Here is a 21,878-nt window from a genome sequence, read left to right as displayed (position 1 = left end):
CGTTGTTGCGCCCGTAGCAGAGACTCAGAATTGGAAGATTCCGCAACGATAGAGCACGATCCCCAAACTAGACCTAAGCGGCGCGACAAAAATAGGGGCGGCGACGCTGGAGCGCTAACCGTTGAGTGGCGGTGGCCGCCACCGACTGGGAGTCGATGAGCGGGGCTGGGACGCCGAGATCGAAAGGATGATCGGCGGAGCAGGTCGAGATCGCCGGGAAAGCGGATCTGACCGGAGTGGGGATGAAGACAATAAAATGAGCAGCGGCGCCCCGAGGATAACTGAATATGATACCACTTTTGAGGCCCTATGGCCATCGGCGACCACCGGCGATGTGAGATCAAGCACAAGCCATCGGATTCGGCACGGGGAGGGCGGCGGCCCTGACCCCAATTCTCTATATCAGAGTTCAAAACGGAAATGATCGCGCTGGCCTCACACAGACACGCAGGTCTCACTCCTCACGCTACTCACGCGTTCCTCAGGACGTAATGGCGATACATAAAACGTAATACACCTTCTACACCACCATCATCCTGACACTCCCCTCCCCGACCGCACCTCCCCTCGCCGACCGCCGCCGTGCCTCCCCTCTCCGACCGCGAGTACGCGACTCCCCTCCCCAATAGCTGCCGCGCCTGCCCTTCCCTCCTCGCCCTCCTCGTGTCGGGCGAATTCATTCTGGGAAAAAAAAGGGGGAAAGGAGTCACCTGAGCTATGCGAAGGGATGGGAGTCGTGGGCTGAGCCGAAGGTCACTTTTCCCGATCCACCCCGAAGGTTTTTTCCCCTCTCTCGCCCCATCATTGTACCCAGTCCTGCTATCGTCTCAGCTCTATCTATTCATCTCTTTTTTTTACATGGATATTTTTTTCTCTCTTGTTCATAAATCTTGAAAGCGGATCAATAGAAATTTCTCAAAGGATCTATCTATAGAAAGATCTAGATCTCTATCACCATCTATCTCTATATCTAAATATGGAAGAACCCTCGAAGCCTGTCCCCGACGACGATGCCCCCTGGATGAAAGGAAAGGGGCCGCCATTCTCTTTCTTTCCTCAATCGTTCCGATCATTTCTCTCATTCCCTTTTGTTTGTTTGGGGCCCTGGGTTGGTTCGTTTCCTCCTCCTATCTACGCAATTCTCTGTCTTCATTCGTGATCATCTTAGCGAAAGGTCCCAGCTCTCGAATCAAGCTCTTCGGCGATCCTTGAAAACAGCAATTAGTCTTTCTTCCTTACTTGTGAATTCGTACATGTAATCTTCACTTCCTAGGGTAGATAGACATACTTCCTGCTAAGATGGATGGCTTTCTTTGTTGTACTTTTAGTCATCAAAAAAGCTCCTTTCCAAGGTTGGAGGCAAAGGTACATTTTGAAAAATATATTAGTTTATGTGGACAGTAAGAAATTCTTCGTTGTATAAACTTTCTAGAAAATCGAGTTTGCCCTAGAATTCCTTTTTTAGTCCCATTGGGCAGGCAAGGGTGCCAGTGAAGAAATCAAGAGAATATGCTTTGGAGTATTCATTGAAAGAAGTCTTCCTATAAGATAATCATCTTTCCTTTGTTTTGACATTCTTGATGTATTTTCCACGGACATCCTTCTATCTTTGTATCGGTAGCCTCTTCAAAGTATTGCTTTAAAGTTCCTCATGAAGACAGAGAACCAGCTGACTACTATAACTCCCCATCTCATCCTTCTGCTTAGACTGGCTTTCTCTCCCTCCTTTTCGTTGCCTTCTTCTTATCTTTATGTACCCAGGAAAAAGAGAAAATCTTCACCATTACCATCACCAGTATCACCTCCAATGGTTGGCGTCCCTTTAATTGTCATTTAGTAGTAGATAGGTTTGTTGAGGACATAATCTCCCGGCCTTATTCATGCATGATAAAGGTAACCTTTCATAGTCCAAAGCCTTTGTGTGCTTTTGTATTGAACTCTTTTCTACAACATTGAAGGATTGCCTTACGGGATTAGCAATGGCTTAATAAAAGGATTCAAAAAGGGCTTCTCTTAGGTCCCATACTAGATGACCACCCGGAACTGGATGTATTCGTACTAGAACATTTGGTGACTACCCACCGGGACTTCCTACTAAGTATTGACACTTCCATCAAGAAGAAAACTCTAAAGTACTCAATCAATGCGAATAGCGGGAATGGTACTTGCAAAAAAACATATAGGACCAGAGAAATGGGTTAGAGGGCTTCTTTCATAGTGCGTACCTCTCTTTCTCTTCTTTCTCGCTCTGTTCTGGAAACTAACTACTTCTCCGGAAGCAACGTCAACAACTTATGCACCTGGACAAAAAGACCCTATGAAGCTTTACTGTTCCCTGGGATTGGCTTTGGGCCTTTCCTGCGTAGCTTAGGTGGAAGGCGAAGAAGGCCCTCCTTGGCCACTCAAATACCTGCCAAGCATTCCCAATCTCTGTTTTTGTCACACAATAAGATCCAATTTGTTTAGACTCGTTAGGTTTGGTCACCCATTACCTTGAGTGAGGCCAAAGGTGTACACCTCTTGTCATGAAGATGTGATCATATCCACCGAAAGGTCTTGTTCTAAGCCCAATCCTCTCGTCTTAGGTTAGGATATCCATAAACCAACAATAACAGGAGCTTCTCCTTTTTGGTTGACAACCTATGTTGGTCTGACTAAGCCCACTATCCTAATGGGAGGGTCCCACCTTGTGTCGGGGTAAGGCTAGAAAAGAACCCATCCTCGGTATCAGAGCATGAAAAGGATCGTATTGAGATGTAGCCTGTTCAATTAATAGCTCGCCTAAAGCAATGAAATTCAATGCAAAGAAAAGGGGAAGGTAGGCTTTGGCCAAGAGTCGCTGCGCTGCAAACCAATTCTCTCTGAAACTCCTGGCAGTTGAGTTAGGACTATGTTAAGTACTACTTGAGGTGAGTAGGGAGCGAGTGTTTTACTTTTCTGAACCATGAGAGGAGTGAAAGTCTATAGCTCCACTGTGCTCCCCTATCGGTCTTTCTCTTTCTTTTGGAGTGAAAACAGTAATCACTTCGTGCCTACCTCTGCTTCGCGAGTGCCGATTTTCTTCATTTATTGTATTTTACGACGACTATTGCGGATAAATAGGTCTATCAAACCCAGAACCAGAGCAGGGAAGTTATAGATTTCTCCATCCATCCTCGACAGGAAGAATGTACAAGAATTCAGAACTAGCTAGGGTGAAACAAATACATTCCTAAGTAGGTGCGTGAAAGTCAGACAGGGAAGAGTCAAGGAATCCATCCTCATAACTGCCTAGTCCGTAGAAGGAAGGCTTTCTTTGAGGAAGTAGTTGGGAATTAGTCGGATCTAAGCTAAGGAACTAAACTGCTATCCTCAGCATCTCTATCACCACCACCGAACACTTCGGCACCGAAGCACCAGAGGGGGTAAAGTCAATAGTTGAGCCTTTTCTAGCCGAATTTAGTCGCAAAGGCAGGTGACCCCACTCCCTTCGATCCCTCCTAAATTCAAGATGCAGGTAGCTTTTACTTCTAGACCCAGAAAATCGGAATTTTTTTTGAAATTTTTTTCCCGATTTTATTACGACATGCTACTTTTTCCATTCATTACCTTTGAGGATGAGTCGTGGTCTTGTAGACTCTACCAAGAGTCTGGACGAATTTGTTGCTTCACCCAAATGTGTAAAAGATCATAGTCGCACTTAAAAGCCGAGTACTCTACCATTGAGTTAGCAACCCAGATAAAATATGATCTCTTAGACACGATCGAAAGATGGATAACTAGATTGGCAAGTACTTAAAAAATAAAGTAAATACTTTATTTTAGGATTCTACAACGAAATCCTTTATTTTCCAGTAATTCTCTACTACTACGAAACAAAAAAGAGCCTTCAAATTCTTTTTGAAAATGAAACTAAGTGTGCTATTCTAAATCGAACTAAAGTCAAGCTTTCTAGTGCTTATAAATTATTACGGCTTTAAAAAGTTCTTCTTCTTATCTTATCTTATCGTAAGAAGCAAATAGCATTTCCTATTGATTTGTCCCCTGGACTAGACCTATGTAGATTCGGAATTATCCGTCGCTACGCTGTTCCCAAGGACTAGTAAAATCGAAATAGCGAAATTCTTGGGTCATCTCAATGGGTTCTTTCTCTTTTGGTAGAGGAAGTCATTCCCTGTATAAATGATGATTCTTGCTTTCGTATTGTTAATGTTTTCAATTGTACACGGAAGGAGTTTGTGACCACTACCATTTTTGTAAGAGATTTATCCTCATATTGTTGGAGAAACCATTCTTTGCTAACATGGCTTATCTCTCCAGCGAATTAAATTAGCCAAAGGTGTGCCTTCATGAGCCCATGCTAAAGTCTCAATTAATTCCTGCCAATATCCACGCTAGGAAATTAAGAACATAAATCCAGTAGCCCAAACAAGATGTCCAAATAAGAACCGACTCGCCCAGGGCTCGAGGGCGAGCCATACGAGAGTGAGTCGAATTCTGTTTACGTTCTCGGTTTGGTTCGGGCCCCTCTCGATCTTTTGCGTATAAGGGAAGGGGGAAGGAGTCTAAATCTATGGACATTAATGAACCACCATTGATGGACGTTGCACATGACACGATCAATTCGACTCGACGGTCCGGTGCTAATAGAAGTCGCTTACTCTCCGTCTAGCGAAGGTGCCAGGGTAGGGCTTTTTTTAGTAATAGTGGGCGGGTCTCATGAGATTTCATCTATGCCGGCCGTCGGAATCAAACGAGGGTCGAAGGACCATTCGATTCATTAAGGGGGACGACCCCAATTGCTTCTTTTTCCCTAGCAGCGTTTTTCATTTTCTCTTAGAGAGAATGCTGTCCTTCTGAACTCGTCATGAATTGGGTTCGAACCAATATCTTACTGCGACTTCTCCATTTTGTCGATCATGACGGGGGACCCCTCACCACGGGATCCCGTCACCCCTCTGCCACCTTTAAGTGAGATATTTGCCTTCCCCCTTGCTTTCCTGGCTTGGCCACTAGCAAGAACAGCAACCGACTCTACTTAATAAACAGCTGCCACTTCCGGGGAAAAACTCTAACTCCTAACTCAAAACTAACTAAAAACATCGGCAATTTCCCCCCGCCTGCAGGCTAGAGTTATACCTTCCACCCTTGCTTCTGACTGTGAAGTAGCCGAAAACCCTCTATCACGTCTGTTTGTTTGCCGGATGAAAGAAAGTCTACAAACTGATACGTGAAAAAAAAACACTACAATCCCATCTAGAAAAAGCCTACTTTTCAAAAGCAAATCCTCCGTTTGAAGACCAACCTGCTATAATTATTCCATAAACACCTAGCGAAGATATGGCAAATAAATAAAGTAGCCCTATGTTCGGATCTGACAATACCATACCATAATCAAAAGGTACAACGGCCCAAGCGACCAGACTTAACATAAATGTAGCCACTGGAGCCATTCTAAAAAGGGAGAAATTAGCACTACTTGGTGAAATAGGTTCTTTTAGAATCAAACTGTGGACGACAATGGGTTTAGAATTAGAATAGAACGAGGACCCTATAGAACAAATAGAGGAAAGGGCGGAAAGGGGCAAAAGTAAAGTCTAAGCGACATATGGCACGAAAAGGAAATCCAATTTCGGTAAGGCTTGATCTGAATCGTAGTTCAGATCCAAGTCGGTTCAGTGAGAGCGACCGCGAAAGTCACCGAATGGGTTCGGTCCGTCTTTTCCTGATCTTTGTTTGTCCCCTCAAAAAAAGGCGTGAGAGGACGTTGCAGATGTCCGGGACGGACACGACTTCTTCTAACGCTAGAAGACCACAGGAAGAAACCCGGGACCTGCCCCGCCAGAACCATTAATACAGGGATTGATCCACTGAACACCCACACAATCTCGATTTGACACAGCAACACTTGAAACACTAGTTGTCAAGTTAAGTAGCGACCTGCATACAGACAGATAGGTTTTCTGATACCGAAAGAACATTGCATTGAAAGAGGAGAATCACATTTTCATTTTATATGTCAATTTTAGATGCATTTTGCAAGTTTGATGGGGCGCATCCGCTTTCTTGCTCGGTTAATCGAGTTTAGGATTGCCAATTTGATTGGAAATTCTCTGCCGCGGCTCAACAGAGCGGGATATGCCATAGCCGGATAAGCAACAGACGTCCGGCAACAGCCTTATCTGAAAGGCGTGCCTAACCACTCCGTTATATCGTCATTTCCAAAGGTTGTAGCTAATGGCTTTCGAGTTAAAGCGCACTAATACGATACGAACTTTCTTCCATAGGCCGATATGCTATTTTTTCATTTTCAATAACTGAGGTTAGTTTGCTGAATAAGAGAGAGCGAAAGATGGGTTTAAATCTAAGAAAAATTTTAGATAATGTTTCCTACCCCGAAATTTTCTTGTCTTTCTCGAATGCTAAGGAGAAGAAAAAGATTGAGTCAAAAGAAAAAGCTATTTTGGAGTTTTATCAACAATTTGCTTGTGTAGGTGGGGACCTGGTATTTTCGGAGTCCTTATGCGAGGAATTACAAAAGAAATTTTTTCAACAAAAATGTGAATTAGGAAGAGTTGGTCGACGAAAAGAACAACCGAGATCCAATGAGAATTCGCGCATAGTTTTTTGTCTTTGACATAAAAAAAATAAGGTTGTAATAATGAAACTGACATTTTATTTTTCCTTGCCTTGCAAGTGGAACAAGAAAGACTATATAGTGATTTTGATTCTATAAACAATCAAAGGATTTCACATGCTTTCCATGGAATGACGGAATTCCAGAATGATAATATTACTCCCCTAGGTGAAGCCTCTCTAAGCATATGTACAGATGACTGTAGAAGACGCCTAATATTGGTCAAGTTGGCATACTTCTCCAACTAATATCTTCTGAAGTGCACTGTCTTTCTCAAGCTATCAGTTTGCTCTTGTCAACCCCTATACCTTCCCTTCTGTTTTGAACAGCTTTCTTTCTTGCTTTGATATAACATCATCCTCGAGAAAGATTCGATGCATGCAGACTGTAGGGCTGATACCCTTAATATCATCTATAGAATATCGAAAGATTCGATGCATGCAGACTGTAGGGCTGATACCCTTAATATCATCTATAGAATATCCTAAGCTCGATATCGACGAAGAATTTCAAGAAGACGGTCAATCTCCATAGGAGTCAGACGAGAACTCACAATAACAGGATATGTATTATCAGATCCAAGAAACTCATATCTCAAATGTTTAGGAAGAGGTTTCAGATCTACCTTAGGAGCTGAAGATGGTATAAGATCTTACCTACTAAAATATCGTCAGTTTCTACCTAGGATCCCAACTTCACAACTCCATTTCTGTCTAAATTGCAGAGTAAATGTTTTTCTAGATGTGGTATTTCTTTAGTGATATTTTCAGCGGAGTCTTGGCTTGTCGTATCTGTCTGAATTTTATATTTTCGGATGTGAAAAGAAGTATAAATATCCTTATATAACAAACGTTCGCTAATTAGTACTGCGTCTTCTCTCGCCTCTCTCTCTCCCTCTCTCTCGGTGTCCCTCGCGCTTTCCTTCCCTCCGCCGCGCGGCTCCGGCGGGCGGTGCGGGCGGGGAGCGGGGCGCGGCGGTCTTCCGCGGCCGAGCTCCTCGTAGGGGGAGAGGCCCTGTTCCTTCCGGGGCTGTTCGCTGCATCGGGTTCTCCGAAGATCGGGGAGGATCGCGCGACGTGGGGGGGACGCGCCCGATCTGCTCCGCCGGCGAGGTGAGCTTCTGGACGATATGGGTCTGACCCGCGCCGTGTTCTTCTCTCCGGCGTGCTGAAATGTGGGTCCTGGCGCGGGGAACCGTGCGGGTAAATTCGCCTGTGGAGGTGGGAGGGGGCCGCTCCCGTTTTCCCCATTTCTTTTCTGGGTCCTTGGATGGGTTTTGGTTCGTTCGGGTGTGCTTTAGGAGGTTGAATCGCGTTTCTGTTGGGTTTTTGTCCGCCTGTGGTGTAATTTGGGCTCGGATTGCCTAGCTCGGGAGTAGGATTGGTTCAGGCGCGAAAATAGGGGAGCGGGGACGTTTGGGTTTTAGAGACGAGCTGCGGCTTCAGTTCCGGTTCCTTATCAAATGCAGCTCTGTCATGTTGTTTTCTAGGCTTTATTTCGACGAATTACTCTTTTATTCGCGCAAAAGGATGCTGGTGATGTTCATGTTTTTTATTTTGAATTGGAGTATTGAGGTGTTCGTAGCCATTGGTCAAGCAGAAGCTGTGGCACATGTTGTGGATGTCCTGAAAAGTTTGCGCTAGCTATATGGCATTCCTTAGTTTCTGAAAAGTGACCAAATGCTCGAGTTATGTGCTAATTCTAATGTGTCATTGTCCTATGATATGCTTGCTGCATGAGATGTTGTTTCTGGTTTTCCATCTCATCGAGCTTGCAATATTTTGGAGTAGGGAGCTGTAAAAATAGAAAAAAAATAAAGCTTCGTTCCAAAGCTAAATCCTCCATGCACACAGCTGACATGGTGTGGAGCGGTGGGCTTGGCTGGTTACAGCAGCTCTTGATATAAAATCCTTAATCCTGCACCAATGTTCACAACAATTGTGTGGGTGCCTATGTGTTTTAGGAATTATAAAATATATTTGGGAGAAAACAACTTATTATAAATATGTGGTTGCCTATTTTACTATTCCCTCATTAACTGTTTGAGTTAATGCAGATTGCACTGGCCCTTTGGTTATGAACAAGATCTTCACATCTTTTACCATATTGAATTGTATGTTTAGTATAGTATTGCTGTATCTTTTAAATACCAATATGCACATTTGGTTTGATGTGATAACGTTGTTCATTGTACCAAATAAAAGTTTGAAAAATGAAGGTTTCTTTCTTTTGTTCAATTCGTGTGCAACATATTTTGTTTATGTAATAAAGTAGGCTATTTATCTGACAAAATATTTACTGTCGAAATCACAGAGTTAGTCTGCTATTATTGAAAAGAATGACAGATTTGTGCTCTGACAGCTCGTAAATGTCCTGCATACTTATGAAATCAATTAAAGCTAGCCTATCTGGCTGAATGTGATAAATGGCTTCCATTCAAAACTCAAGTTACATTCACACCAAACATTTCTGATGAACAACAATCAAGATGTCCTTTTGCTTCATTTCCCTTCGACTCTCGTGGGCAAGGAATCTTTGAGGCTTTGACTGCCTGCCTTTGGCTGAGGCACACTGTGGTTTGAAGCTTAGGCAATGCCTCTCTTTTGCTTGGCTATATAGGTTCTTGACTTTTGATTTTGAGAAAAATATTCAATCCCATTTTCTAATTTGATTTTGAGTTAAGTAGTTAAGTATCATGGTTAATTTTCTGTTTGATATGTAGAATTAGATTTTGGTGGAGAAAATCTGCTTTACTTTGATATTTACCTCTGGGTTCGATAGTTTACAATTATTTCACTTGATAACCTACATGACATAAAAGCTATACTCATCTAAAAAGTAGCCCTCCACATTTTATACATTTCTTGAATAGGTCTCAAGAAACCGGTGGCAGTACCTACTGACAATTACTCAAGCACTGAGATGTTGTCAAACTGATCATGTCAACACTGGTCAGTTAGAGATTCTCAGCATGCTAATCAAACTCAAGGACATTGATATTATTTGAAGTCTCTTGCATTGATGTTTCATGTTTGTAACGAGTGCAACCGGCTCATTGTACTGTTTTCATAATATTGTAGTTAGACACTGATCTTTTGAGTATCTGTAACAGTATTGTGTCTTCATGACTTTCAGGTGAAGTCGACTGTGAGTCTTGATAGGGCTGTGGTTAATCTAACCCTGCACCTCTGGGGACGGAATGATACGACTTACCTCATGCGGATAACAATTTGACTGGTGCCATAAGTTTTGGAAATATGCAGGAGGGGCTGGAGCAAAGGGTGCATGTACCTCATGGTATCAATCTGTGTTTCTCAACTTCTCTGCCCTTTCAGATGGATTCTTCCATTGAGCTGGGCACCGGAGAGGTTACTCCCCCTGTAACATTTGAGAAGTTATCTGCTAACCCACAACTTGTTAGTGATGATGCTGGAGCGGTTGAAGTTACTGAAATGAATGGAAAATCAGTTCAAAAACCTAAGAGGAAAAAACATAGGCCAAAGGTCATTAAAGAAGGACAGTCAGCAAAGTTGCAGAAGCCTAAAACTCCAAAACCTCCCAAGGAAAAAGGGAATCAGCCTACTGGGAAGAGAAAGTATGTCCGGAGGAAGGGACTAAGTACACCAACCGAACAACCTCCATCAGGAGGTGCTGATACACATACTAGAGTTGAAACAGGAGTAGTTCAAAGATGTTTGAACTTTGATGCAGGAGACCAACATAGGCATTTGGATCTTGTACCACAAGCCCACACGGCGAACATACACACTGGTCCTGGGGACGATCAACCATCAATATCTGGAGTTGAAAGAGGTCATGTCCAGGTAGCATGCCATTGGAGTCGTACCAGCAGCACTATTTGTTCAGTTGATCCGGTGGCTGATTTGCAAGAATTACGGGTAGACAGCATGCCTAAAAGGGTTAATTTTGATCTGAACGATTCTATAGTAAATCAGATGCCAGCCGATTATTCTAATCTAATGGACAGCTCTGGTCAATTTTTTCAGTTTGGTGTAAGAGATAAAGTTCAAACAAATCAGTTACCGGATTCTCATTCTAGTCTTCCAGTTAGATGTTTCTCTCATCTCACCAGATCATTAGATCATATGCAGCGCCCATCAGCCAATTTTGATCAGTACATATGCACAACTCAAGCTTGTACAGACAAATCACCTAGAAATTATCAGATGCTTCATGGTTATAGAATGCCGGAAAGTATGACTGCAGCTTCTCAGCATACTGAAAGGGTCTCAATGAGGGGCAATTTCAATCCTGAAGCTTGTGTAGGAGAAGGTGCCATAATCAAACAAATGACCCAATGTTACAGAATCCCAGAAAGTCCACTTGTACCTCCCAAGCATAGTGAAATAAACGTGATGAATGGAGATCTGAATGAATTTCCTGTGAAGAATGATTACTTGAAGTTTGCTACCAATGATAACTACCAAACTAGGCCAGCTTTTGGTGTTCATGATGCCCCGGACTATTCAGATGTTCTCGCAATGGGTAAAAAAAGAGAACACAATGCTATCAGTGATCATCAGACTTCTTTTAAAATTGATTTCGACAACTCAAATAGAGCAAGGCAGTTCTGTAGTAATGACCCCCATTCCAGTAGCTCTCAAACATCTTATTATCCTGAAACAAACAAAAAAATGAGACCAGAAAATCACAGCAATCATCTCAATGGAGCCACAGGAAATTTTTCTTGCTCATTGACATTTTCAGATAGTCGGAATATGGATAAAATTTCATCTGTAAATCCTGGAATTTGTACCTTGGCTGACATACAAAGGTTGATGGTCCTTGAGAAATCACGAGCTTTCCAAAAAATTATTGACTTTGGGGTGTCAGGACACAACATGGTCCAGCAACAAGTTGAACCTGCTGTGCAAAATATCGTTGGTGAAGAGTTTGTTGCTTTACCTGATAAACAGTTCAGAAGCTTCAGTGCGCAGAACATACCATTATCTGGCAGTACAGTGAGCCCTCTGGGAGAAAGTAATATTCTGAGGAATGGAATGCATCAAAATCAGCCTTGGGAAATCACATCTATGCAGGATCACTGTAGCAAAATTTTTGCTTTACCAGATAAATTCTCTGGATACTTAACAGCAGGGTACACACAATTGTCTAGCAGCGTAGTGAACCCATCCATGGAGAACTATATTCAGAGTAATGCTATTCATCAGCATCAATCCTTTGAAAATGTTATGGCTAATGAGCCAATCTTGTTGTCTGAAACACACAACACATCCAGTCAAGAGGCTCATAAGTACTGCATTGCTGCTGCTACTGATGAGCATATCAGAACTGCAAGTGATGAAGTTGTGAGGGCCCTTTCTCAACCTACAAGCCAGTCAACTAGAAGTGGGAACTGCCATCTGGACCCACCTAGCTCGACTGCAGAAGAAAACTCCACTGAGAAGCCAAGAAAAAGGGGCCGCCCAAGAAAAGAAGCAAAGCCCAACGGGAAACCAAAAGAAAAAGGTACTAAAGGAAAACAAAATGTTGGTCATGCAAAAACTGCATTGTCAAAAGGTGCATGTACCGACTCCTTAAAAACTAATGGGATTACATATGCTTCTGAACTTTCCACTGGAATTACTCCTAGGATGGCAAATGTGGAGTCGAAAAGCTCTGACCATGATAAGCATAGTGGCATAACCACCAAAGCTACTTATGGAGGAATCATTCCTCAAGCTACAGCACCGACGCTTGATCCCTTAGATGGAATAATTCAAAATATTAAGCTCTTAAGCATAAACAGAACAGATGAGATTGTGGCAGACATACCCCAAAATGCTCTTATCCCTTATGGAGGTGAATTTGGTGCACTGGTTGCATTTGAGGGGAAGGCAAAGAAAAGTCGTTCTCGGGCCAAAGTGAACATCGATCCCGTCACCACTATGATGTGGAACTTATTGATGGGACCAGATATGGGTGATGGTGCTGAAGGGTTAGACAAGGATAAAGAGAAATGGCTTGATGAAGAAAGAAGAGTGTTCAAAGGACGGGTTGATTCATTCATTGCTCGTATGCATCTAGTTCAGGGTATGGAAACCATTTGAATCTTATATTTTTAGCATTATTTTTCTGTATTTAGTACTATCCACTATCTCAAGTTTTTGTTTTCATGGGGTGTGTTCAGACAGCCCTTTTCTTAGTCATTGGTCTATATTCTGTAAATATTCAGTTTGCTCCTATGAAAATCATATTATCAGGTTTACCACTAAATTGTCTGGTTATAGAAAATTGAAAATCACAATTGCATTGGTAGACCCTGAAAAGCAGAAATAATCTGTGGTTTGTGATCAATGGGATCATATGGGAGTTCACTTGAACAGTGGTTCACAATGTAACATGGGACACCGGAATAATTCATAAGACGTGAATCACAATGTGTTTTTGTTTCCACAATGAAACTTATTTTTTCTATAATCTAATTTTTTTACAGGGGACAGGCGTTTCTCTCGATGGAAAGGATCAGTCGTGGACTCAGTTGTGGGTGTATTTCTTACCCAGAATGTTTCGGATCATCTTTCTAGGTGAAATATAAACTTCTAGCCTAGTTGAAGTAAGAATACAGTGTGCAAATTAGCGTATCCATATACTAATTTATGTCTTCTTCTATTTTCAGTTCTGCTTTCATGGCAGTTGCTGCCAAATTTCCTGCAAAGACAGAAGTCCCTGAAAAACCTGTGGCTGAGATGTCTCACACCCCTGAACAGAAGGATAGTTGTTCTGGACTTTTTGGCGATTCTATCAAGTTGCAGGGGAAGTTATTCATTGAAGAGATAAGTGACATTAGATCATTAGTTACTACAGAAGATGATGAAGTAAGTAATAGTAATGACTTGATTGGAAGCTCTTCTGGATATGGAGTAAACCATACAGATACAGCTGGAGGTTGCCAGGTGTCTTATATGAAGTCCCATGAAAATGGGCCACCAGGTTCTGTTCTTGGTGCAGCCGGCTTTTCAAGTGTGGTAGAAGCTGAAGCTGGGTCATTGGAGGATGTTATTTCTTCACAAAATTCTGCCGTTTCTTCCCAAAATTCCCCAGATTACCTCTTTCACAGAACTGACCCAATAGGTTCTAGTTCATTGCAAAATTTCACAGAAGAGGGCTATATCATGAGAAATATGTCCAATGGGATTGGCGGCTCAACTGAGTATACAGGGCTTCAGCCAATGCAAGAGCCAAAAGGCATGCCCGGATCATCAGAGTATGATGGACTTAGTCTCCTTCCAGTCTCAGGTGTGGACAAGGGTTTGTTGCTTGATCTAAACAGATCATATCAGACATTACACACTTCTATGTCCTTTGTTCAGAATGGTGAGTCTGATTTCACAGGGGTGTCATGCTTCAGCCATATAGATAAATCATTCTGTGCAAGCCCTGATAGAGTGCATCCTTCCAGTGTGACGCAATCTGAGGCTAGCCTTTATCATCTTCCACCTGCTTCTGCCATGGGCAACAATAATAAAGCCAAAGTAATTGATTCCTCAAGCCATTCTTTGTACAGTGTAAATGCACCACTAAGTCAAGAGAGGAGAACTTACCTTTCTGACCCTTCACAACAAGGCAATTCATCACCAATAATTAAACAAAATTTCCATCCGCTACATAGTTCAGAGAAAGTGCCATTTCCCAAGGAGCACTCTTCCTGTGGAAACGATTTTGTGAGGGACAAAACTGATGCTCCTTTCATGGAATCGCATGTCTATACAAACCTTCAAGAAGTGTACACTAACACAATACAGCAAGTTCAATCAGGATGCAGCCAACATGATAACGGTGTTACAGTTCAGAAAACAGCATATGAGAAGCATCAATCTTCAATCTTGCATGAAAACCAGAGCTTGCATTCAGAGGTCTTGCAATTGCAAGGAGTTTCTTCAGACTCAACACAGAAGTTCAGTGATACTCAAAAGGGGCCATCAGAAATTTCTCAAGATGGATCGAAGGCTAAGAAGGTACGGGGCCGACCTAAAAAGAAAACCTATGACTGGGACAGTTTACGAAAAGAAGTGCTTTCCAATGGTGAGAATAAACAACGAAGTCATAATGCAAGGGATACTGTTGATTGGGAGGCCGTTAGACAAGCAGAAGTGCGAGAAATATCTGAAACTATCAGAGAAAGAGGAATGAACAACATGCTTGCAGAACGGATAAAGGTGAGTCTGATAGAAGGAAGCTCTACAAAAACTTCTAGTCATTCAAGCATACCCATATTTTCATTTTCCCTTGAACCATTTTAATGTTTTGACTATCTTCTGTGCAGGAATTCCTGGACCGATTGGTGACAGATCATGGAAGCATTGATCTTGAATGGTTAAGAGACGTTCAACCGGACAAAGCAAAGTAAGTCTAGTGGAATACACTGAGAAAACTATAAGAACTACTGAGTTGCTAATCTTATAAGGCACCTTGTATGCATATAGTTTAGTGATACTAATGCATTTTCACTTTGAACAAACCTGAAGAGTTTAAGTTTCTAACAAGTTTACTGAATAAAGAGTTTGGAATCATAAAAAAAGAATTTATTCAGTAAACTTCCCAAAATTTGTTGTCAATGCAATCTTTTTTGTGGTCATGTCCCAATATGAACTATAAACTGGAGAGTGAAAAACTGAAAAGTTGATGCACATCATCTTTGTAATAATCACAGTAGTTAAATATTTCATTTGAACAAGGTGTTATTGCCTTTTCATATTTCTTTTAATTCTTCCAGGGACTACCTTCTAAGCATTAGAGGGCTTGGACTCAAAAGTGTTGAGTGCGTTCGTCTACTGACTCTGCATCATATGGCTTTTCCAGTATGTTTTTAGTCCCTCAACCTCCTAAAGATTTGTTAAGTATATTCCTTATTCTGAAGCTCTGTATGCTGATTCAGGTGGACACCAATGTTGGTCGGATATGCGTGAGGCTTGGATGGGTGCCACTTCAACCCCTGCCAGAGTCTCTTCAGTTGCACCTATTGGAAATGTATTTATCTTTATTCTCTGTTGTTGATCTTTGTCTATATATGATCAGCCATCACATATAAGTCTGATCTTCTATAATGAAGGTATCCCATGCTGGAGCACATACAGAAATACCTTTGGCCTCGACTATGCAAGCTAGATCAACGGACATTGTAAGATTAGTTCAATCAATATATTTGATAATATATTTAGCTGGCCAGATTCATTGATGTCTTCCATTATGCAGGTATGAGCTTCATTACCAAATGATTACTTTTGGAAAGGTGGTGAACGTGAAACTACAAATCTACTAATCCAACATGGACTGTTTTACTGTGAACTGACTTTTTCGCTTTCCTCCACATTTAGGTTTTCTGCACAAAAAGTAAGCCAAATTGCAATTCATGTCCAATGAGAGCTGAATGCAAGCACTTTGCTAGTGCATTTGCAAGGTAATTTCTGGAAATGTAAGTTATTCAGCTAATGGACATGCTGAGTGATGTTATTTTTTATTCTACACCCACCTATATTACTAGCAAAAATAATCATCAAAATACTGAACTAAATTTACCAAGTTACTGAACAATGTTCAGTAATAACTCGCTGGTTACTAAACTACTGAAAATTTCTTCAGTAATTCTGCTCAGTTTAGCTATTAGTGTAGAATAAACTGCTACACCCAAGGTTTAGAATAGCACGAGTGTATGTATGTCTTTATATATATATATATTATTATATGGGATACTGTTCATTTTTTTTTGAAGTGAATTGATATACATAGATATCACACGATGAATCTTATGACAGAATGTACATACCGAATAATCTTTTAGCTATCAAGAAAGTTATTATATTGTTGTAGACGACTCTCAATGCACTCTGATGTAACCTCTAATCAAAGAGAGTGAACTTCCTTTTAGAGAAAGTTATTTGCTCTATTTTTGCATGTGCTATATATTCATAACATATCTAGAATGTCTTAATGTGACATTGCCACTGAGCCTTATTTTGCTCCAGTGTGAGCTCAACAAAAACTTCAGAGATATGTTGGCTTGTTGCATTTTCTGTGCTTTGAAATGTCCATTTCCACTAATTGGAGCAGTCAAAACCTTTTTTTTTCTGGTCTTGTGTCAGTTTCATGATTTTGCATGCAATCTAATACTTTGAAGAGACAATTGGTAACACTCTGTATAAATATAGTGCTAGGCTTGCTCTTCCGGCACCTGAAGAAAAGCGTTTGGCTACATCTGAAGATCCAAGTGTTGTAGAGTTTTTGCACCAAGCGTACAAAAACTCAAGGAATGTAGGCCAACTTGAGTGGAATGCAAATTATCCTAAGCATGCTGTTTCTGGTAACCATCAGCCGATCATTGAGGAACCACCAAGCCCAGAACCTGAACCTGAAAATGCAGAAACAAAGGAGGGCGTAATAGAGGATTTCTTTTGTGAAGATCCTGATGAAATTCCTACCATTAATCTTAATATTGAGGAGTTTACACAAAACTTGAAGAATTATATGGAAGCAAACAATATCGAGATTGAAGATGCTGACATGTCAAAGGCATTGGTTGCCATTACCCCTGAAGCTGCTTCCATTCCAACTCCAAAGCTCAAGAATATTAGTCGCCTGAGGACAGAACACCAAGTGTATGACAATAGCCTTGACAAAATTTAATGCCATTAAGAATAACTTAGTTCCTTCGATCATTGTACTATCTGTATCACTGATGAGATTCACACCTGTTTTTCTGACTTGTTTACTTTCATCTGCTTGCAGTTATGAACTGCCAGATTCACATCCACTTCTGGAAGGAGTAAGATCTCAGCAGATATCGACTAAACACTGCTTCTGTATTGAATATTTATTGCGAATTTAGTTTTGTTTGTATCTTTGCAGTTCGAACAGAGGGAACCAGATGATCCCTGCCCGTATCTTCTTTCTATATGGACCCCAGGTAAGACATTTACTTGAAAGCTTAGTTCGTCTACATTCTTCTAATGTTTAATTATTGAACAGGTGAAACAGCACAATCAACTGATGCACCCAAGACATTCTGCAACTCTGGGGAGACTGGTAGATTATGTGGAAGTTCAACATGCTTTAGTTGCAACAGTATACGAGAAATGCAGGCTCAGAAAGTCAGAGGAACGCTTCTGGCAAGTTTCCTTGAGTCCTATTTTTTGGGTGTTGGGTATTATTACATCGATAAAACTAGGAGTGTTCATTCTTTGATCAAATTTAAGCAGATACCATGCCGAACAGCAATGAGAGGAAGCTTCCCACTTAATGGGACATATTTTCAAGTTAATGAGGTGAATATTAGTTTCCACATGTAATTTTTTTTTTGCAATTGCAGTAGAAGAACTAACTCTTGGCCCATCAGATTTATCAGTGTATGAATGTCATTATGCAGGTATTTGCTGATCATTACTCAAGCCAAAATCCAATTGATGTTCCACGAAGTTGGATATGGGACCTCCCAAGACGAACTGTTTACTTTGGAACCTCAGTTCCTACAATATTTAGAGGTATTGCTCCTGATGATAACCAAGAGTTTGGATCTTACATAAACGTTTTATATTTTCTCGAAAATTTGTTCCTTACTGCTGGTTATGGGATTCTGTAGCATTGAACCATACAACTTAAAAATAGACAGCAATAATCAAGTTTTGTGTTCATGATTAAACCATCAACAGACCACAATCTGACAGAATACAGCAATAAGCAAGAAAATATTTGCAGTTGGATACGACTGTTTTGTGGTTTATGCATCTATCTTTGTTGGGCAAATTTTTGTTGTTTTGTGTTCACCAAGCACTAACTATATATTACACCCTTTTGCCAATAGGTTTAACGACTGAAGAGATACAACAATGCTTTTGGAGAGGTGCCCACTTGATCTCTTTGCTTTGATTATGTATGCACACAATGACGAAATCTATTGTTGACGCCTATACATTAACGTGAAGTGTACGTGGATTGGGGGCTTCTTGGCTGTGTGCTACTTTTGGTACCAGCATCATTTTCTAATGAACATGATAGTACTGTTGAATGATAAGACAGCATAATACCACTAAGGTCATTAAGTCAACTAGTCAAGTCAAGTCACCACTGGTCCAACTATTTGTCTTGGTAGACTAGTACGACTAGTCTCGACATTAGGCAGGAGGCATATTAGTATGATGGATCTCATTGCGCATAAGATCTCACTCTTGCATCCAGTTGACCACCCACGTGGCCCCATGGCCCCAACTTTGAATAACAATCACCATTGCTTTTTCAGTGTATAGACAGAAACAGAAGCTGCTGCCAGCAGGCTCTCCTTGCTGCCCTTTCCCTCACCCTCTCCCCTTCCTTCCATGTTCGCACACGTGTCTGTGCGCAAACTTAAGATATCACTAAAGGAAGCTTTGATTGTTTCATTTTTGATTCATGTTGTTTTCCTTAGTTCTTTTCAAGCATCAACCATGGCAATAATGACATCGATTGTGAACTCTTTCCTCCTTGATGCATTTCTTGCTAACAATTGCTTTATTCTTGGCATATATAAAGGTAATTAGTTTCATAGTTGACTTAATAGATCATAATAGAAGATTTGATTTTTTTTTTTCATTTGTAGACTCATGTTTTTTCCCTTGATTTTATCAAGTGTCAACCATGACACTTGTGACATCAATTGTGAACTTTATTTTCTTATTTGACTTATGTACTTATTTTCTCAATACATTTGTTTGATTTGCTGCCTAATTTTGGGAAAACTAAAAGGAGTTTTGGTCAAAAGAAATAATAATAATTGGCCAGAACAATCATCTTTTTGACCTGTGCCCATTGCTGCCTTAGTTTCTCAGGACATTGATGTCCACAAGTTGCTCAGATTGTATGACATCTCAGTAGCTAGCGGGAGAGAGGAAAAGGGTAGAGTAAGAAGAGGAGTGAATGGCTGACCGCTAAGTGAGAATATAGATTAGTTTAGCTAGCGTCAGGAGGGCGTTAGGCTGGCTGCTACTGCTGTGGGTGGCGGTCAACACTATTGTGCATGCGACCCAAGCTCACATGTCATAGGAAGGGGTAAATTTAGATAAGGTATGGTGAAGAGATTGCCTCATTGTTGCAACCATCTCATGGCAAATGGATATTACGGATAAATAAGGATAAAGTTTTGTAAAGGGAATCACTATAGAAATGAGCATTATTGAATGGAAGATCAAGGTCTAGCCCGTGTTTGGATGCAAAATCCCAAATTCCAAATTTTTTTTCCGGCATCTGCATGGAGACTTAAATCTAGACGAAATAAAAAACGCATTGCGACTGCTGTCTGTAAATGGCGAGACGAATCTAATGAACCTAATTAGGTTGTAATCAGATGCTAAATTGCTACAGTAATGCTACAGTAAATAACCTCTAATGACGAATTAATTAGGCTCATTAGATTCGTCTCGCGATTTACAGATGAGTTCTGTAATTATTTTTGTGATTAGTCTATGTTTAGTACTTCAAATGTAGAAAGATGTTTTTTCAAAATTTTTACAACGCGCAACCAAACGGGCCCCTAGGCAACAATCGGCGTGATATGAGACACTTCCAAATTTGAGAACACAAGTGCCTTTATTTTATTTTATTTTATTTTATGGCTCTCAAAGGAATACAAACAACAACAACATAGCCTTTTTTCCCAAGCAAGTTGGGGGTAGGCCTCTCAAGGGAATAACTGAATCAATTAATGTTTAACTGATCAGCCAAACTCTTCTTCCCTCATAAAATATGTCAGTTTACATTATTTTTGGTCCACTCCCAAATAAATCTGGGATGTTTATTATTTTTTGTATTTTTTAGTGCTGGTTTCTCTTTCTTGATTTAAAAGTACCAATATATAGTATGACAAAATATGCGAAAAAGAATATGATACTTTTTGGGTTCTTTTTTACCCTTCTTAGTTTAAGGAATAATATATTTTTGTAAATTGCATTCATTATTCATGTTTTATGTATATAGTGTATTTTTTGCTATATCTTTTCTGCAAAAACAACAGGTCTTGAGGAAATTGAGCAAGGTTAATGTAGCTTCTATAAACTTGCTTATGCTTAGATGCCTTCTGCCTTAAATTGTGTGCAGGATTTGTGTGTGTGAGGGGCTTTGATAGGACACTGAGGGCACCAAGGCCGCTTTATGCAAGGTTGCATTTTCCTGCCAGCAAGGTTGTTAGAGGCAAAAAACCTGGAGCAGCAAGAGAGGAAGAATAATACATTGAAGAAATATAGGGGAGCTAACCAGTATAGGGTTCTCTGTGCACATTGTACATGACCTTATCAGCCCCATTGGGCATGGCAATACAATTGAGTTGCTCATTTCTAACAAATAATACATTGAAGAAATATAAAGGAGCTAACCAGAAGATGGATATCCCATATAGATATACTGACCCAATAATGTACCCTGCGCTGTGATGCTGATGTTATGTGGTGACATGACCCGTTAAATTAGGTTCCATCTTTGGTAACAGCCTAGCTGTTCTTCTTGTCAAGCCAGATAGTGCATAGCCAGCCGTTCTAATTGTACCTGTGTAAGTGGTATCAGTTGTTGTACAACAGGATTATGAACCTTGCAGTACAATGGTCATACATGTTCTTTGATTATAGTACAAACAATGTAAGCTTCACCAGCGTTATTTGATTGTTCAAATCAATCGAAAGCCTTTTCAATTCATAATGTAAACGAACTATTTTATGTTTTACCTCTTTTCTTTGCGCTGGAAAACTATTATTTCAAGCTTTGGTGAACTGAAAGTGTGAAGAGTAGAGAATGAGGAAACACCTCACCCTAACGAGGGGGGTTGGGGTGACCATTTGTATATATATCCATTGGGTTTGGTATACATGGAAGCTAATCAAGTATACAAGGCAAGCAATTACAGCTATATCTGAAAGCAAGTATGGTTTGAGATAGTTGATTGATTACGGTGCAAAACATATGTGCAAGATATGTAGGCAAAATGCCCTAGGGTTATGGTAACAATGGCAATCAATGGAGGTCCTTCCTTTATCTAGATACTTAGGCCTTGTTCGGTAGCAAAGTCTGGAAATCAAGCTAGGAACAGTTCCAGGCAAGGAATCGGTGGATCCGGCTCTTTTCACTTATTCCCGATGTGGAATTAATTCAGTAGGAATGATTCTAGGCAAGTAATTATTATGCGTTGGGCAGTAAAGGATTGGATCCCGTCACTTTAGTCCAAAATAACTTCAGCCCTACATAAATTTCAATCTGTAAAATATGTATGATTCCAATAGCAAAAGAA

The 21,878-nt window shown here is 40.8% G+C and overlaps 1 protein-coding gene across 4 annotated transcripts; it reads left to right on the top strand.

The window, feature by feature from the left end:
• Window positions 1–7,474: 7,474 nt before the first annotated feature.
• LOC120690219 (protein ROS1A-like) lies at window positions 7,475–21,292 on the top strand. 4 transcript variants are annotated; one of them, XR_005681654.1, is made up of 18 exons: window positions 7,475–7,728; window positions 9,752–12,670; window positions 13,074–13,164; window positions 13,257–14,796; window positions 14,904–14,983; window positions 15,354–15,438; window positions 15,516–15,607; window positions 15,690–15,758; window positions 15,833–15,869; window positions 15,955–16,052; window positions 16,786–17,232; window positions 17,363–17,399; window positions 17,483–17,540; window positions 17,603–17,742; window positions 17,833–17,898; window positions 18,000–18,114; window positions 18,435–18,473; window positions 20,699–21,285. XR_005681654.1 is itself a non-coding variant. In XM_039972802.1 (18 exons), exons 2-18 carry the CDS (start codon window positions 9,874–9,876, stop codon window positions 20,824–20,826), a joined length of 5,904 nt encoding a protein of 1,967 aa, XP_039828736.1. In that variant the 5' UTR covers window positions 7,475–7,728; window positions 9,752–9,873; the 3' UTR covers window positions 20,827–21,292. The 4 variants fall into 4 exon arrangements, 3 of the variants coding, with proteins under 3 accessions (XP_039828736.1, XP_039828735.1, XP_039828737.1); XM_039972802.1 differs by having other exon boundaries at window positions 15,955–16,037; window positions 20,699–21,292; XM_039972801.1 differs by having other exon boundaries at window positions 7,556–7,728; window positions 15,955–16,037; window positions 17,970–18,114.
• Window positions 21,293–21,878: the final 586 nt, after the last annotated feature.

The sequence above is a fragment of the Panicum virgatum genome, chromosome 9N, assembly GCF_016808335.1.
Source record: "Panicum virgatum strain AP13 chromosome 9N, P.virgatum_v5, whole genome shotgun sequence".
Lineage (NCBI taxonomy): Eukaryota > Viridiplantae > Streptophyta > Magnoliopsida > Poales > Poaceae > Panicum > Panicum virgatum.
The sequence above is the reverse complement of the archived record's forward strand: the minus strand, read 5'-3'. Positions and strand labels throughout refer to the sequence as shown.